We start from the raw sequence: 19,757 nt of genomic DNA, 5'->3' as shown, positions 1-19,757 counted from the left end.
ATTTATATGCACCTAGATGCACATTTCGAAAGAATCACTAGAAAGATAATAATTGTCACCATAGTAGGAAAGAAGCTACCCAGGGGGGATCTGTGTACCAGTTTAATCTGCTGCCTAGTTGCAACTTTAACCCTGCTCTCTGTTCTTATAGTTCCTTAACTTGAAACCACACTTGGGTGGATTACTCTTTAAGAGAGAATGGTCCTCTGTAGGACAAATGGCCACCCTAACACAACCACCTTGGACACCAGAATTCCAACCAGCTCAACAGCCACTTACGGCGGCAGCATATACATCAGCCCCGCAGCAAAGTTACACAGATCCCATAGGAAGATACATGTCTGGAGCTACATCATGGGCTGGGACTTGTGACAGCATCGTGATGTTGCCACCATCACCGCTGATGATTGGTACCTTGCATGAGTATTATGGGGGCATAACATCATGGCTGGCAGGTGTTGGCGGAGTTGCCAAGAATACTTGTGGGAGTGGCTGTGTACTATGTTATCTCTTGCCTCTACAAGCACCGTTTTGCTTTTTACTTTGCTGCTGGGAGTGCATAGGATTGTTACATTACATAATACCGTATTGGTATAAAGGCTGCCAGCATAGTGAGATCATAATTGTGTGGTCAGCCCACAGCAGGGTTTTGTTCTTGTTCTCTGCTTGTCTGTTTTTTACTGTCCGTGGCTGATCTAACTGCAGCTTTGAGATATATTTAAAGAAAAAAAAGCAAAACAAATCAGTCCTAAGGTTTGATTGCCATTCTAGAGATCATCATATGAAGACACACCTATGAGCAAAAAAGATGTCCAGGATCCTCAGCTCTGTCAGAAGACGGTGAATGGAACCAATGCTTGAAATTAACAAATCATCACAATCTATTTATCCATCCACTCTTCCCCTATCAGATAGTAATGGAAAGAGTCCTGGAATTAAAGAGTAACAAGATGCTCTTGGAAAATGCAAATGTGTCATTTAGTCAAAAGAATGCCTTGTCCAATGGGAGTCTTCCTCCTCCAGGACCCTGTTTCAGATGACTTGGTCTAGTAAGGATACCAAGGTGGGTCTTTTTAATGGCAACCTCTCTTACTTAGCTAAACATTTCTTTTGGAAGGCATTTGATCAAGTTTGTAACAGAATGCCATTTTAATCCCACTGTGATCTTCTATATTTGGACTATTTCGTTTAATTACATGGCCTACATGACTCCTGCCCTATAAAACAGAACATTCTTCCAATATGCTTTCAAATAGCTTTATTCCTGTGCATTTTGGTTTCTTTTTATTATAACTCACAGATTTACTTGGTGTCTGCAGCACAAGTCATCCCACCCCTAATTTCAAAAAGTCTCAGGCAATGTGTGAATCTATTAAGTTCTTAAATTCCACAAACAGAAAGCTGTAGCTTTGATAGCCACATATACAAGTCTGATCTGATTCAAACAGGACCTTTTCAAAGGCTGTCATTAAAGTCAACAGCTGGTTGAAACCTTAGGAGTACATTTCCTTTTATTCTTCCCTGGAGAATAATATCCAGAACTTGACACTACTTTCAGCTGACTATGTAGTAAGATGGTTCAAAAAATCTCTTGGCAATTTCACACACACACACACACACACACACACACACCCCACAGAACCTGCATTGATAAATGATTCAGAGATGCAAAACATTAGATCATAAATATGAATTCAAACAAGTTTAGCCCTGTAGTCAGTGTTGGCAATGTTTCACCTTATTAGGGCAAAAAAAAGGGACACATTTGCTAACTTCTACTTTTAACTATGGATTGTTATGACGACTCCCATTTTACATACCTATGAAAAAGAGGACATGTCCTGGGAAAAGAGGACATGTGGCAACCCTTCCTTCATATGCTGTGGGTCCACAAACAGTGGATGCAGCAGGGTTTTCTATGACCATATGAACTTGCCATGCCAGAGTACATCATAGTCAGTAATAGTAATTCCCCAATAGTGTTTCCACACTTGATTGTGGGAGACTTATGTTACCAGAGCTGGCACAGCACTAACATTTGGCAACAAGTCAGCACATGGCAAGTGAACATGGTTTATACTTCGAAGCTTACTTCCAGCCCAACTAACAAAACTCTGTTTTGCTGGATTCTGATGTGGCATCACAGATATGCCTGTCTGACATGGAATTTTCACATGCACAATCTGAAAATTGAAAATGTTAGGGCTCGATCCTGCTTTCCACTTGTCCCACAGCTTTCCCCTGGGAAATCCTACTCTTTACCACTGAATCAGAGCAAATGTCAATTGCGTTTTCCACTTTGCTCCAATTCAGTGGCAAAGAGAGTGTTTCCCCAGGGGAAAGCAGCAGGACAAGCAGAAAATCGCTCAGACCCATGGGTTCTAAGCATGGGACAAGCAGGAAGCGTGGATGAGCCCTTAGGATTTTTAGGGAAGAAAGACCTGTGACAGAAGGTACTTCTCAAAAAATGTTTTTAAAAAACCCTTCCAAATGGATAGTGGAAATGTGAATTCTGAAGTTTGCAGGGTGGCTGGGTGTGAGGTGGCACACAGCCAGCAATCTGTAATAAGGAGGTGGGGCTGTTGGAGAAAAGGAAGTAAACAACATGGTGTTGTCTGCCTGTAGGGCCTAGAAAGAGATTTATACTCTGCCACTAGCCAAGGGACCAGATAGAGAGGTCTTATCTAGGTGACAGAAACACTTTAAGAAAAAGAAAATTGTTTATAGCAGGCAGATGGAACGAAAGTGGTGGACTTAACAGGTAGAAACAAAAGAAAGACAAAAGAATAATCTACATAACTGGAATAATTTGATTTACTTCCTTGAAAGGTCTAAAGCCAAGCAAGTTCATACATATTCTAGGAATGCTGTATGATTTTGGTTTTGCTTACTTGGTGTTGTGTCTTATGAGACTGAAGATCCTTTGCCTCGGGGTAAATTTCCACATATTGGGATGGTAATTTTTCAATAAGGTGGAACCCCCCCATACATTTTTACAAATGCTATGGCACACACACAACACACTGGGTGTGCAAGGTGTGTGTCCATCTATACAAAAATGTGAATAATTACTTCTTACCATTATCTCTGTTAATTCACCCTAAGAGCTATTGCGCGCACACAAATTATATGAGCAAAGCCACTTCCGCCTGCCCAGGAGGTGGGGTTGCGGGCTTCACGCCCACCCCCACATGAGCGGGGGCTGGTTTCAGCCCCCGCGAGAGCAGGGGAATCCCGGCCGCATCTTCCCATTAAGAGGCTGGATAATCAGGCACAGCATTGTGCATTGGGCCAGGGTCCGCACCATCAATTCCGGTCTCGGGCTGCACCTTAACTACATCAATATATCTTGGATCTCTCAGAGGGGAATGCGCTGGACCGAAATGTTGCCCGCTATTAGGGCCAGAGTGGCAGCGGAGGGCCCCCCAGATGCTTTAGTTATCCAATTAGGTGAAAATGAGTTCGCTTACAGAAAGGCAGTCAACTTGATTTGGCATATCTTTAGTGACTTTGAGGAACTTAAGGCCTCTTACCCAAACGTCACTATTATTTTTCTTTGGGCCTCATTGATGGAGAGGCAGGTTTGGAGAGATTGCAGGTGCCCGATAGCCATAAATAGGGCTAGGAAAGCCTTGGATCGGGCGGTGGTGCGTAGAGTGGCAGCCCTGGGTGGGAGGGTCATTGACCACCCGGGCATACGTTTCAACTGTGAGGCCCTCTACCAGCTTGATGGCGTGCATCTTTCGGATGCGGGAAATGATATTTCGCTGATGGCGTGCATCTCTCGGATGCTGGAAATATTTGGCTGATTGGTTTCAGGCATGAGACTATTGGCGGAGAGCGATTGCTCGTGTGGCGGTTAGGCATTGGTAAGAAGGGATTAAGAGGATGTGGGGGCGAGGAACGCCATCACCTCCCCCCAGTGAACGAAGGGTGGTCTGATAAAGGACTCCGGGGGGCGTGGCCCTGTCCGAAGCCTATGGAGGTGTGGGCCAAAGGCACGCCCCCGAGCGGTGACCCGGGGGAGCTCCTAGTTGACGTGCCTCAGCAGGAGACTCCCCCTCTATGGTGTTAACCCTTCCCGTGTCTCCAGCAAATGGGCTGGAGCCGGATAGTCGATAGGACCAATGCCTAAGCCAATGCCTCTCATTCCTGAATTCAATAAAGTTGTGGCCTAATTCGTCCATTTAACCTTAAATTATGGTGTCTTGTGTCTTTATTTATCCTGGTGGGGGGCGGGAACTCGCCACGCAAATACACACAGTTGACTTGATATATGCAACAGCCTTTATCCTGCTGCTGCATAACACCACCCCTTCTGCATGTCCTTTTTAAACTTCTTTTCCATGGCATTTACTTCTCCTCCGCGTCCCTGCCAAAGCACACACTTCCAATCTCCAGCCAACACTTTGCCGAAACATGCATATCACTTAACACATTTGTGGAAAACATTTCCTCCTTGTGTCTTAAAGAACATGGTGGGGGTGCTTGGTGGCCCATTAAGGATGCACTACAGAGAGCTTCTGAGATACAGAGGTCAGTTCGGTGTTTCTCTTTCAGTTCAGTTATTTCTACCTCTGCCTCTATAAACATGTCCTATTCCTTCAAGACATGGAGCATCTCCACCCAAACAATTGCCCCTAAACATTGGCATGGAAACAACCTATGCGATGAAGTAGCAGCGTGTATCAACCAGTGCTGAAGAAATAAGGAATGTTTTCTAATACAGTACATCACAGCTTTCCAAACTTTTCATGTTGGTGACCCACTTTTTAGACATGCATCAATTCATGACACAGGAATTCAGTTTTGCTAGCAAACTGGAGGTTAAACTAACCCCTTTCCAGCCCCGGGAGGAGTGCAGGGAGCCTTTGCCCGACACACAGTTTGGAAAGCTCTGCAGCACATGCTGAGCCCATCTCTGAGTTACAGTAATACAGTGGTATCCTCGGGTTAAGTACTTAATTCGTTCCGGAGGTCCGTACTTAACCTGAAACTGTTCTTAACCTGAAGCACCACTTTAGCTAATGCCGCGCCGCCGGAGCACGATTTCTGTTCTCATCCCGAAGCAAAGTTCTTAACCTGAAGCACTATTTCTGGGTTAGCAGAGTCTGTAACCTGAAGCGTATATAACCTGAAGCGTATGTAACCCAAGGTACCACTGTACATGGAATAGCCACCACAAGAAGGCTAGTAAGCAGACACTATATGACCACTGCAATGTGTAGACTGGCCCTAATTCAGGAATAGTTCCAACAACGACAGTGTTAAGAGCAAGTTTAGGTATATGTCTGAACTTGCCGGCATTTTAAAAAAAAATGTTACTGGACTTTGTATACTTGAATTGTCTTTTTATTAAACAGAACTTGTCCAGATATATTGGCCTTCAGTCAAGAAAAAGGAAAACAGGAACCTCTTTCAATTCCAGCAAGCTGAGACAACTATATTATTAGACCGTGAAAGACCACGTTAATTCATGTGTTGCTGCTTCAAGTAAACAAGAATTCAAAAATGCTGTTTTCTTCCTTTCTGTTTAAAGAGTTCTGTGTGTACTAGCCTGAATTCAGAATGATTTGAATACCTCCATAACTGTTCCAGTGTTTCCTCAGGCGTTTATTTTCATTATCTTTAGCCAGTGTGCTTTTTTTTAAAAAAAGAAGATAAGGAGTTTATTCTAAAATCTCTTCAAATATTGGAAGTCATATGCCCTCATGAACATTCACACTCTACAGATGGTCAGAAATAATGTGTGAGGGCTCAAAGTGAAGAGGGGGACAGAGGTGCATTTGATGACTCCACCCTCAGAGTCCCTCCCATGTGCCCACTCTTCCCCTCTACCTTCCTGCACTGAGCCACCAGTGGCACAAAAAACTGGCGCTTTCAGGCACTGCAATACATTGTAAACCTATTCATTGCTTCAGATGGGAGGCATTTCTTTTACAGGATTTATCATACCCATTAAGATTGGACCCTGTCATTTCTGAACTCTGAGCTGTCTCCAGCCCTTAAAATTAGTGTGGGTTGAAAATGAACATTAGCAGCCTGTCAGTGAAATAATCTCAAAACATTTTTTTCACCTGCAAGCTTCCAAGATAACATGTCAGATGATGCTTCCAATGTTCTGGAAGAATAGGGTGAAAGGAGCCACCTTGGAACTGAAGAAGGAAATACTACTGGGGAAGCAAGCTTAGGCTTACTGCAAAGGGTCTGAGCTCCTACCCAAATGAACGAATATAAAAGAGTGGTTCAGTTAGGGAAAGACATTAGAACTGAACCGAGCTACACTTGTGCCTAGCACAGATTTTTAGGGCTTGCACACAGCGCTTTATATTCATCCTAACCCGATTCCACTGAAAGAGATTCTTCCACACCGCATTGATATTCTCCCTGTTTAGAAGTGCAGAACTATTGCAGGAGTGGGACCTCACATTCCAATACTAAGGTAATGTATATTCCTGCTATAAGCAAGTGCAGCTGCATCTACAGTAGAATATGTGTCTGTAATTTTCCTTTGGGCATTCCTATAAAGATAGGTGAAACCCTGTCCCAAATGGGAATTGGGAGAATGGCTGCACTACACCTATGTAGCTACCAAATTTATAGCTCAAAGCTTTCTAAAATTATGCCACCTCTGAAGCAAGTCTAAAATTTAAGGCATAACTCACTCAAAGTTAAGAATTACAATATCCCATCTATTTCAATGGGAAAACTAAATGCATGCTTCAGTCTCACCCATGAGGCTCTTTCTGCATGCTCATGACATTTTTCTGTTCAATTTGGCTTGTGCCTGCAAGAACCATCACAATCAACTCTCACCGGGAATTGCACAAAACTCCAACCATTCTAGGAGTGCAGAGGCCTCCTCAAAGATTTGACAAGTGCACTTGTCTTCCTTGCTGTTTATGTGGAACTGGCAGGTGCACGGTCCATTCTTCTAAGGACTCACTGCCCAGCTACTTATATTTGATAGGCTAGTAGTTCCAGATGAATAGCCCTCTCTTCCACCAGAATGATGCTCAGCTGTTTGGGGCACCTTCGAGTCACAGACTGGTGAACAGACTGTCAGCATCCTGGGGGGTCCATCCCCACAATCTTTTACAGGGTTCAGGAATACACACTGTCTATAGGGTGGTAGCACAGACTGAAATCCAGTAATTCCTGGAGAAGTACATTCCTCCCTAGGAGAGCAACTGGAATCTTAGCCCCACGTTAGGACTAGAAGACATATTGAAGTTCTGGACTTCCGGCGAACCGCAGCTACAGGAAAGGAGCGCGAGGCTGCCCTCCGGGGGGGTCTCGAACAACGCGGGGGTCTAGAGGTGTCACGAAGGCTCCGTGGACCTCGAAACCCAAAGAGGATTATCTTTGGGGACAGTACCTGGCGGTGCAGCTGGTGCTCCCTTGTTTTTTCGGACTTTTTAAATCAAGTTTGAGAACAGGGTGGAGCTGCAGCACGAAAGGGAAGTATCAGACCTCGCGCTGTGAAGCCTCAGGCTCCGAGTAAAAGCGGCAAGCCTCCAACAACAATAAAGAAGCTGGGTTGCAATTTAAATAATAATAATACTAGACTGAACTTAAGTCAAAGAAACCAGCGGAACAAAGGATTTACGACATGTAAGAAGAAGGAATTCACTTCAGCGGTAAGAGTAAACGACGTGTAACGGAAGACTGGGAGAGGAGAGGGGAAAGACCGAAGCTGCCGAGTGGGTGTTGCAGAGAGACCTCGGGAAAAAAAAAGCGTAAAAATCTGAGGCATTGGACTGTCTGAAAAAGGTGAACGTTAGAGAAGAAGATAGAAACATTTCTGTTTTGTCCTGGTCGGAGCGCGCTTTGTTAGCGACTAAAAGAGATTGTAAACTTTGTTACTCAGTCAAGGACATATAAGTGAGTCTCTGATGCGAGTTTTTGTATCTCCTATATATCCCCCCCCTCGACGGAGTTTAAGCTGAAACTGTTTCTCTGCATTATTTGGAATGTTTGGTTGCTAGAAAGCGGAGTCCGCCATTGAGAGGAGTGAATTCAACGAGAGTTGGGGGAGGAGAAAGCGAACGGCAAGAGAAAGGCGGAAAACAGAGGAAATCCCTGGCTCTACTTCCTGCTCTTCCCCCAAAAGCGGTTCACAATGGTAAACAACTAGGAGAAGATAAGAATGGTGCTTTAAATATATACTATACCATATCAGGAAACGAGGAGTAGATCTGGGCAAGACTCTACGCTCTCTCCAGACTCTGCCGTCCTCCCGTGGTAATCCTCTGGTTTAGTCGGGACCCCTCCCCACTCCTACTTTGTTTGGACTTTGAAATCTGCCTTGCAGTTTCGCCTTCGCCTCCTGGAAAGTACCGAACTGGGGACTTCCTACCCACTTTTTTTTTCCTTTTTTTTCTTTCCTTCTCTTTTTTTTCCTTCTTAGGGGGGGACATTGATGTATTGATGTTCTCTCTTTCATATATATTATTTATTTCGTTAGGACCCTGAACTTTAACTTTCTCCCGCCTTTATTTGCTCTTTGCGATTGTAAAACGATTTATGCTATTGGCTCCCAAGCAGTGTGAGGGAAGAGATCTCACGCTGGGGAGTTAAAAGGGGGAACGTAAGTGAAGCGCCACCGTGAGGGAACAGAAAGGAATTGCATTGGGAAAACAAAGGAATTTTCCAAATTACAGTCGAGCGACCTCTAGAGGAGGGGAAAGAGGGATTTTTTTTTTTTTTTACTTTTTGTGTTTCTTGCTCTTCTTATTAATTATTAATTAATTAAGACAAATAGAAATAAAAGATGAAAAAGGGGGTGGGAACGCCAGCTGAAAGGAGACCATCAAGACAGGAAAATGGAAAAGAAGGAAAGGAAATTAAAGACTATGACAACTTGATGGCTGAAATAAGGAAAGAATTTAAAAATAACGAACAGTATATTGAGAAAAAACTAAGTGAAGTACAGGATTCTGTGAATAAGAGATTAGAGGAGGTGGTGGGAGAATTAACAGGAAAAGTAAAAGATTTATCCCAGAGATCCAAAGTGCTGGAAGACTCAATGAAAAGGGTTCAAAAGGACACCAAAGAAAACAGGAAAGATATGGATAGGATTAAGATGGAGGTGAAGGAGATAAATAAAATACAGGAAGAGTTATTGGACAGTGTGGCGATGACTCAAATGAGACAGAAGCAATCTAACCTGAAATTTAGGGGGATCCCAGAGGAACCAAATGAAAATATACGATCTAAGATGGTTAGAGAATTAGCAGCTTGGTTAGATATGAAGGAAGAAGATTTAGGATACACAGTTGCAAATATTTTTCGGATAAAAACAAAATCAGCCAAAGCCAGAGGGAAGAAACTGCCAGGAGATGTCCTGGTTATGTTTAACTCACTGGATATAAGAAATGAAATATTAAAACTAAACTATAATCAAAAACTATGCATTGAAGGAAAGTCAATTATTATATTTAAAGAGATTCCTTCGAGATTTCTTCGCAAGAGAGATATCTATAAAAAATTAACTAATCAATTGAAGAAGAACGGGATCCAGTATAGATGGGAATTCCCGGAAGGGATTTCTTTCTATTTTAAAGAAAAAAGATTTAAACTAACTAGCCCTCTGGAATTGAATAAATTTGCAAGAAGATATGAGAAGGAACTGGGAAGGATGGAAGGGAGGGAACCAGAAGGGGAACAGACGGGGGAAGAGAGGGGTGGAGGTGAAGGAAGCGGAGAGGCAGAAGGGGAGGAAAGCCTAGACGAAGAAAAAGAGGAAGAAGAGACAGATAACAAAGAACAGTAGAACCAACTTAGACTCGACTACTTACTGACTGTACACTAAAAATGACTTTAAAAATTATTTCATGGAATGTGAACGGGCTAAACAATAAAAACAAAAGAAATCAAATTGCTCATATATTGCTTAAAAAGAACCTTGACGTAGTTTGTCTTCAAGAAACTCACATAAAAAAGAAACACAAAAGAATTCTAAGTAATAAGAGACTAGGATTGGATTTTGTAACATCAGATAACGTCAAGAAAAGAGGAGTGGTATTATATGTAAAAGAAAAACTTGACCCAAAATTATTATATAAAGATGAAGAGGGGAGAATGATAGTTGTACAGATCACCCATCAAGGAGAAAAGATAAATGTGGTGGGGATATACGCTCCCAATGATAAAAAGTCAATATTTTATTCTGAATTAGGCAACAAATTGTTAGAATGGATGGATCAACATTTGAAAGTGATGGGAGATTTTAACGGAGTAGTTTCCCCAAACATGGATAGATCAACAAGAAAAGAGGAAGTGAGGGAGGGTAAACTACCGAAAACCTTCTTCGAGTCAGTGGAAAATTTGGGATTAATTGACGCCTGGAGATTTAAAAATCCCACGTCAAAACAATTTACTTTCTTTTCAAATCCAAACCAAAGTTGGGGGAGAATAGATCTTATGTGGATCTCGAAGGAACTGACACAAAGAGTAATTAAGGCAGAAATTCACCCACAAACTCTATCTGACCATAATCCAGTCTATATGGAGATAAAAGGAAAAGATTTTAGATCACTAAGATGGAGAATGAATGAAAATTTATTCAACGACAATAAGATAGTAAATAAAGCAAAAGAGACAATCGAGGAATACTTTAAGTGGAATTTGAATAAAGAAACCCCACTAGAAACGGTGTGGGATGCGGGGAAGGCCGTCATGAGGGGCTTCTTAATTCAGGAAAATAGTACTTTAAGAAAGAGAAAAGAGAAAAAGAAAGAAGAAATCCTACTGCAGCTTATGGAGAATGAAAGACAGTTAACTATTAAACCAGGGGATGAAATAATAAAATAGAATATAAGGATGCTACAAGCCCAATTCTCTATGATAGTGAACCAGGAGATTGAATGGAGGGTTAAAATGCTGAAACAAAAGAACTTTGAATCAGCAAATAAGATGGGGAAATATTTAGCATGGCAAATAAAAGAGAGGAAAAAACAAAATACGATATGTAAGATAAGGGTTGGAGAAAGGACAGTGGAGGATCCGAAAGAAATAAAGAAAATATTTCAGAGATACTATAAGGATTTATATAAAAGAGGAAAAGAGACAGATAAAGAGATAGAAGACTATCTGAAAAAATACCAATTACAACAGATCACGATGGAAGAAAGAGAACACCTAAACCGGGCAATTACGGAGGAAGAAATCGGGAAAGCAATAAAAAAAATGAAAATAGGAAAAGCGCCAGGGCCAGACGGTATTTCAACTAAATATTACAAAATGTTAAGTGACCAACTTTCGCCAGTGCTATGCGAAGTTATGAATAATGTATTAAAGGAAGGGAGAATTCCAAACACCTGGAAAGAAGCATATATTACTTTAATCCCTAAAAAAGATGCAGACAGCTTAGAGGTAAAGAATTATAGACCTATTTCATTATTAAATAATGACTATAAGCTGTTCGCAGACATATTGGCGGAAAGGTTAAAAAAAGTCCTAAATAAAAGAATTCATAAAGACCAAACGGGTTTCCTTCCGGGGAGACAACTAAAAGATAATATAAGAAACGTGATAGATATTATCGAATATTTGGACAGTAGAATAGACAAGCAGGCGGCGTTGGTTTTCATTGATGCCGAGAAGGCATTCGACAACGTCTCCTGGCGATTTATGAAGGAAAATTTAAAAACGATGGGAATTGGTGAAGGTTTTGGAAGAGGTATTGAGGCCATCTATCAAGAGCAGAAAGCCAAACTTATAATAAATAATAGTACATCGGAGGCATTTGATATTGCCAAAGGGACTAGGCAAGGCTGTCCTTTATCCCCTTTGTTATTTATAACAGTGTTAGAAGGGTTTAATAAAAAATTAAGGGAATCACCGGGAGTTAAAGGAATTAAGATAGGAAGCAAGGAATTCAAAATAAAAGCATTTGCAGATGACTTGATACTAACTTTGGAAGACCCTAAGAATAGTTTACCAGAAGCCCTACAGAAATTAGAAGAATTTGGAGAAGTGGCAGGTCTTAAGCTTAACAAGAATAAAACCAAAATGATAATAAAAAATATAACAAAGGAAGATATAATAGACTTAGAAAAAAGGACGGGAATTATGGTTGCGAAGAAGGTAAAGTATCTAGGAGTGTGGATTACAGCGAAAAATATAAACTTATATAAAGACAACTACGAGGCTACCTGGAAGGGTATCAAAAAAGATTTAGAAATCTGGGAGAGATTAAAACTTTCCTTCTTAGGGAGGATTTCAGTTATCAAAATGAGCGTTCTACCAAGAATGCTATTTTTATTCCAAACCATACCAGTTCTGAAAGGATTAAAACAGTGCAAAGAATGGCAAAGGACCCTAGCGAGATTCATCTGGCAGGGAAAAAGGCCACGAATTAAAATGAAAATATTGGTAGATAAAAAAGAAAGAGGGGGTTTCTCTTTACCAGACTTGAGTTTATACTATGAAGCGGCCTGCCTAACGTGGGTGAGAGAATGGATAAAGCTAGAGAATACTGATATTCTCGACTTAGAGGGCTTCGATAACAGGTACGGGTGGCACTCGTACCTGTGGTATGAAAAGGTAAAAGTTCATAGAGGCTTCATTAATCATATAATTAGAGGACCTTTATTCCAAGTATGGGAAAGAAATAAGAACCTGCTGGAAAAGAAAACCCCATGGTGGATCTCACCAATAAATGTTCTAACTGTTAAAAAAACTAATATGGAAAGGGAAAAAGCTACCTACGAAGAACTTATTAACAAAACAGATCAGGGTGTAAAACTTAAACCTTACGAAGAGGTAAAGAATGTGCTTACGGGGTGGCTGCAGTACCATCAAGTGAATGATCTATTAAAAGAAGACAAAAGGAAGCTAGGTTTTGAAGACAAAAAATCTAAATTCAATGTGGAAATCATAGAAGGTAAAAATAAATTATTATCAAAGACGTATGACCTCTTACTAGAATGGTATACAAAAGATGAAGAGGTGAAGGAGGCCATGATAAAGTGGGCCATAGACATTGGTCATAATATCGACTTTGTAAAGTGGCAAGAATTGTGGAACGTAAATATTAAATTTACAGCGTGTATGGCATTAAGGGAGAACCTCTGGAAGATGATTTATAGGTGGTACCTTACACCAGTGAAGCTAGCTAAGATCTATAAACTGAAGACTAAGAAATGCTGGAAATGTGGTAAGGGAGATGGTGAATTATATCATATGTGGTGGACATGCAGTAAAGTAAAAGGCTTTTGGGAACTGATTTATAACGAACTTAAAAAAAATTTTAAGTATACTTTTCCCAAAAAACCTGAAGCTTTCCTATTAGGAATAGTTGATAAAGAAATCAAAAAAGAGGATAAAAATTTATTTTTATACGCCACAACGGCCGCTAGAGCCATGTTAGCCCAAAACTGGAAAACGGAATTAATACCTTCCATAAATGACTGGCAGATCAAGATGATAAATTATGTTGAACTAGCTAGATTAACAGGAAGACTAAGAGACCAAGACGATCAGAAGTTTCATGAAAATTGGAATAAATATCTGGTATATTTAAGAGATAAGTATAGAACTTTGACGACTCTGGCAGGAATAGAACAACTCTAACAGTGTTTGATAAGTATGTAAAGTAGATAAAACACGTAATTTCTGATACTATCTGATACTTACCAATGAAGCGAAGGGAAGTCCAAGGCTCGGCGGAGCCCCAAATAAGTATGTATTATCTATATGATTTTGGTAACTGCAATGTTATAAGTAACTTATGTAATCTAGATTGTATATATGTATAATTAATGAAAATAAAGAAAAATTTACTGGCAAAAAAAAAAAAAGAAGACATATTGAAGTTCTTGGTGCTTCCCAGGTGAAACAAATCTCCATCCTACTTATGTGTTAGGAAAGTGAGGGGAGGGGTAAGAGAGGTGAGGCCAGTTGCCAAGAAGCCTGGAATGTTGTGCAAATTGGCTGCCCCATATACATTTTCAGTATATGGGAGGCACCTGAGAAAGGCCACCTCCACCTCCTGGTCACCACCCCCCCCCTTCAAGTATCTCTGGTGCCATCCTTGACCCAAATGACCACTCTCTGGGGGAAGGGTCCTTGTGGCCACACCTACCATTAAAGACCTGCAACTTTCATTCCACTCATGTTGAACAGCAGCATGCGTTTAAACCGCTGGCCTCTGGAAGAATGGAATAAAAGCAACAAAGGAGAAGCACCCTATTCCCAACTTCTTGGCTCCAGGCTAGGACAACATAAAATACAAAGACTCCTACCCTCCTTCCATGTGAATAAATGTATATTTTTGTCATTTTACCATTTGTAAACATATATGGTTGGAAAACAGTTTTGTTTCGAACAAGATTTTGGTGAAATTTGGGAGCTGGATTCAAAAATGCTAGATCAAAGTTTTCAAGCCCTGTATCTCACCCACCCCTTCCAAACCTTAATTCTGAAAAATCAGTAGGATTACACAGTATACTAGAAGCATTTACTATGTTCCCAGCCATTAGGGGATGAAAATTTTACTCAAAGTCCTCTTCCCTAAAATATATTATTTACAGCTGGAGTAACATTCCCCAAGACAAACAGGATGCTCTCCTCCCTTTTAAAGCAGAGGTGGTGCTGTTTTTTCCAGGCAGCCCCAGATAACTTCATTTTGATTTCCCTCCCCCTAAAACCATTAATTTTGCCACTGCAAAATGCAGTGTGCACTTTTGAGAAAAATATAGAAGTGGATTCACTGTTCAACTCTGCACATTTATGATGCTCTAGGCTTCTTTCCCTTGGAGAAGGAAGAACAGCACAAAAAGAAGGAAAATTATTTCACATCTAAATGGTGTCTCATTTAAATGCAACTGGCCCAAGTTGGGGTGGGGGTGGGGAAATCAAATACTTTCGTCCGCACCACTTCCTCGAACAATTAGATTTTCAAAGCCAAAAGAACATTTATCAGAAAGAATGAATGGTTTGGGAGTGAGGTTAGTTCTCCATGAATTTGTAAGGAGTTTTTCTCTTGTTACCTTGGTAACGGCTACCTTGGCACCCTTGTTGATAAGCTGCACAACATTATCCAGTTGCCCTTTGTATGCAGCTATGAGAAGGCGTTCTGAAAGCACGGCGACCACATCCTGCTGGCTCATGAATTAGGAGAGAATGGATTTCAGGACAAGCTGTGGGCAAGCTCCTCCAGTCCAAAACAAAAGCTTCACATCAGTCCAACTGCAGTGCACAGAGGGACCCCAGTTTGGTGGAAGATTGGATCCGTTGCTATGCCATCTTCTGCATCTGTGTAAAGGGGGAGGGAGAGGGGAAGAGACACAAAACATACTCTCAGCCACATCATGGAAAACAAAACAGCAGCAATTACTCCTTTAAAAATTATTTGAAAAGCAGCAGGAGGAGTGGCAAACAATACCTGGAAGACTGAAAAAGCTAGACTGGTTGGATTCCTACATGCAACACAGAGGATCTGAGAAAGATATACTTTCGGAACATCCTTCTGCCGTCCATTTGTTTAACAGGAATATCAGTAGTTACAGTGCGTAAATGGCACTATATTTCTAACTCCACACCGCAGCGAATGCATGAAACCTGAGGGGAGAGGATGCGCTGCTCAGAAACCATCCTGCCTTCTCTTGTCGCTCCAGGATGTTCATTTGTAAGCCTGCTTTCCCTCCACAGCCTTTCCATTAATGGACAGAATCACGGCACCTCCTCCCTTACTGGTGTACTCACTTTCACAGAGTACAACCTCTGGCGTGTGTAGGTATCAATCCATTATCTATGTCTAAATGTCTTCCAGCAGGAGTCTCGTGATTGTTAAGAATATCGTAAAACTGACTCGTTGGTGATCTCAATCAGCACAGCACTCTCAGGGTCTGTTGCCAGAGAATATTCTTTGGGAACGGCAGCCAAAGAGCAAAAGTATCCCCAATAATATGCAGGTTTTATAGCTATTTTGCTGTGATAATAACAATAATTTTATTATTTACACCCCACCCGTCTGGCTGGGTTTCCCCAGCCACTCTGGGCGGCTTAACAACATCTCTAAAAACATAATAAAAACACCAGTCCTTAAAAACTTCCCTAAAAGGGCTGCCTTCAGATGTCTTCTATAAGTCAGATAGTTGAATAATAACAATGATTTTATCACTTATACCCCGCCCATCTGTTGGGTTTCCCCAGCCACTCTAAAAACATAACAACATATCTAAAAACATGTGAGAGGGAGGTGGTAGTGGGTTGTTGTTGTTTTTTGTCCTAAATTTATTTACAGATATAACTATGTTTTAATTATCAGGCCAAATAAAATAATGAAGAGATTAGTACACTTTTCTGTCCACACAACACTTGACAAAATGGGTTGCTCATTTTGCCATGGGAAACACAAAGAAGCTTTATGAAAGATATGCCACAGCTCAGGGATAGAGCATCTGCTTTTCGTGCAGAAGGTCCTGGGTTCAAATCCCTGGCATCTGTCTCCTGCCTGAACCCTGGAGAACTGCTGCCAGTAAATGCAGACAAAACTCAGCTAGAAGAAACAACGGTCTGATTCAGTTTAAGGCAGTGTCAGGGACTGACAGGGCTCTGAAGAGTGTGTGGCAGAGGCGGCGGACCAGGAGAGGGGACCATTGGTACTTAAATATCATAAATATCCCTTGGAACAAGTGAGGCGGGACATTTATATACTATAATATGTCTTGTAAACATATATAATTAAACCTTCATGGCACATTTAACACATGAAAAACTCTCTAGCAACACTCCCCAAGACTTGTAGAGAGGTGGAAGCTTATTTAACAGAATATCTCAGTATTCCAACTTTACTAATGGCTAATATCTCAAAGCCTGATTTTATATTCTTCGGCAACTCACCCCGGATTATTGCACCAATAATTTTCGTTGAGGCATCACTAGAATCTTTTTCATTCCATACAGTGATTTAGAGGTCCTGTCTTCTGGTCTCTTTTGCTGACTGGATCCTTTACCATCTTTTCAATCTTGCTTATTGTGGATTATACTAACTCGGCAGAACAGCTTCTCTTTAAAAACTGTTTGAGGTCTCTCAGTATTTGGATGGCTGTCCACCACAGCCATTGCAACAGCAAGTGATGTAATGGGGGGAGGGGGACCTTGCCTTACTTGCATCTAGCCTTTCTGTTACAACAAAACAACGGACTTGCCTCTATCTCTCTCAAGTAAGATGAATTCTGGTACCTGCTACCCCCCCCCCAATTCACAGTGCTGGTTTGACCCTATAAAGCCTTATGTGGCTCAGGACTACAATACCTCTTCCAGTATGACCCAGCCAGGACCCTGCAATCATCTTATTTGTGTGCCCCTTCCATGAGAGGTCTGGAAGGTGGCAACACGAGTACAGGTATTTTCTGTGGTGGCTCCCTATTTGTGGAATGCTCTCCCCAGGGAGGCTCGCCTGACACCTTCCTTCCTTCCTTATCTTCAGTCACCAGGCAAAAACATTCCTCTTCAACCAGGCCTACAGCTTTCAGCTGTTAATTCCATCTACAGCCTTTCATCATCACCATTATCATTGTATGCTGCCTTTCCATAGTTAAAACCAGGCTCAAGGGGGCTTCCAACATGAAAATATTTACATAATTACAAAAGTAGTCTTAAACAATAAATAGAACACATCAAAATAGATCACAATCAAATTGAAGTTTCAGCATTAATCATAAGATCCAAAAATAATGTAACACAAAATTAATATCAGTAACAGCAACAACGAAAACCCCAACAACAACCCCTAAACAATAGTATTATTATAGTATGTATTTTCTGTTTTCTGTTGTAAATCACTCTGTGGTCTCTTGATAAAGGGTGGTATATTTTTATTTTATTTTTAATATTATTAATATTATTATTATTATTATTTCCATACTCCCACCTTTATCAATATGAAATGACATGAGAAGTTCTTAACACCGTGTGTGCAAATTCCAAGTTCCTCAATGCACAAGTGCTCTTGAAATAACAAGCTAAAATCTGTGCAAAAAAAGAAAGCCCATCCTCACCCCACCCTGTAGAAAAGAGAATCTGCCAGCTAGGAGGACACAGAATTAGCAATGAAAATCACTCTTCCTAATGCTGCTTATGAGAAGATATGAGAGAAAGCAAAAAGGATAGTTTGACTGACAAAAAGAATTAGTATTTCAGACCCACAGCAATGAGGCAATGATGTAATCAGCTTCCAGATAATGGAATCCAAGAATATCCCTCAATGACTCATTCACTGCTGCATCGACAGTTAACAGGAGGGAAAAAGGCATCTCAAAGCAACAAGGATGGGTGGCTTTGAGATAAGGTTAGAAATGTCCAGGTTTTAGTCCTTTTCAACACTGAATGTATACCACGAGTCAGTTCCAAGTTGAACTTTATTTAAGGAGAGATTGTATGTGCCGCCTAGACTGAATACACATGGGAATTGGGGAAATCATGGATGAAGCTCTGCTGCATTGAGGAATCATGAACGCCCCTTCTAAAACAAAACAAGCTACAAAAATGTATGGAGATGGATAGTTAAACCTTGTGCACCCACACATGTGTCATGTTGTTACTCGGCATGCTGGCCAAACTGGACCAAGCTACAACAATGCAAAGAAATCTGCAACAAGATCTCACAATGTACTTTTCTTTGTCTTCCAGAATGCACTAGGGGCATGGCTCCGGGGAAGGAAAGGTTAAACTCTTTCCCACAGTTTATATTAGCTGCAGAGAGTGGGCAGGGCACTGGTACCCAATACCCACATTGCATCTGTCTTCTCCACCCCTTGAATAATAGCAATTCATTAAGTTTAAAGTCATTAAATTGCTGTGATGGGGAAAGTCAACTAAAACTTCCCATCCCAGAAAAAGACTGGCCCCAATCCAATTTGCAGGACCATGTAGCTGCTTTTGATTATTAAAAAAAGACTCTGGGAGATCACGCCACAGATCTCCCGGCCGTGACACTTCTTTTCAGCTCTCGTTTGCCCTTGTACTGTGCCTTTCTCCCTGCTGCCATTGCCCATACAAAAAAGTGACCCCCATACTAGGCAATTTTCGTTTTGCATGTTGCTTTTGCTTTTCAGTAAGATTCCCCCTGGGTTTCCCTGATTTTGATTTTATATTTAAAAGCAGACAGAAAGTGTTATGTACTGAAGTTCTCACCCTGGGCCAGCAGGGGGATACTGTAGATAGTTATGCAAATGAAGGATCGAAAGTGACGTTCAGTGATTGGATAGTTTTAGAAAGTTGCTACAGTTACGTTGTTCTGGAGCTCTATATAAGCAGGCTGACTGAGCTCTTCAGTTCAGTTCAGTTCAGTTCTGGCCTCAGAATAAAGAAGAGCTGTTTGAAGAATCGCTGTGTCGTCTGATATGTTCGCCCACAACTTAACAGAAAGGATACTTGTGAAATTGACACTGGCCTCTCTTGCTGCTTCTGACCTGTTTGTACGTTCTGTAGAAAGCATGAATGCCAGGCTAACGTTCCCAGCCAATGTCCAATCTTGCCATCATATCTGGAGCCAACCATGTTCTTTACTTAAGACTCGACATAAGCTCAGGTAGTAGCAAGAACACAAATGAAAGTAATGGAGCGACAGGTAAAGGACAGCAGCAAAAAAAATAATGGGTGGAATGAATGAAATCCTAATGGGAAAATGCATAGGACTGGTGGACGTATCGAAGGCTGACGTTGGGTGAATATCTGAACAAGGTGGGAAAGCATGTAGGGGTACATAAGCTTGGCTGAGTTACAAGAGCCTTTATAGGATTGGA

At 41.2% G+C, this 19,757-nt stretch overlaps 1 protein-coding gene across 13 annotated transcripts in view; it reads right to left on the bottom strand.

Moving 5' to 3' along the window:
* ANKRD6 (ankyrin repeat domain 6) overlaps positions 1–19,757 on the bottom strand; it is a 68,661-nt gene that overhangs the window by 22,590 nt on the left and 26,314 nt on the right. For 12 of the 13 annotated variants that reach the window (XM_053381452.1, XM_053381459.1, XM_053381458.1 and 9 more), the window contains one exon: positions 14,997–15,261. In XM_053381452.1, the coding sequence (XP_053237427.1) occupies positions 14,997–15,116 (120 nt within the window). In that variant the 5' untranslated portion in view covers positions 15,117–15,261. Of the gene's footprint in view, positions 1–14,996; positions 15,262–15,391; positions 15,676–19,757 lie in introns of those variants that run through there. The other variant, XM_053381453.1, reaches the window with a different exon arrangement.

This window comes from Podarcis raffonei, chromosome 3 (assembly GCF_027172205.1).
Source record: "Podarcis raffonei isolate rPodRaf1 chromosome 3, rPodRaf1.pri, whole genome shotgun sequence".
Lineage (NCBI taxonomy): Eukaryota > Metazoa > Chordata > Lepidosauria > Squamata > Lacertidae > Podarcis > Podarcis raffonei.
The sequence above is the reverse complement of the archived record's forward strand: the minus strand, read 5'-3'. Positions and strand labels throughout refer to the sequence as shown.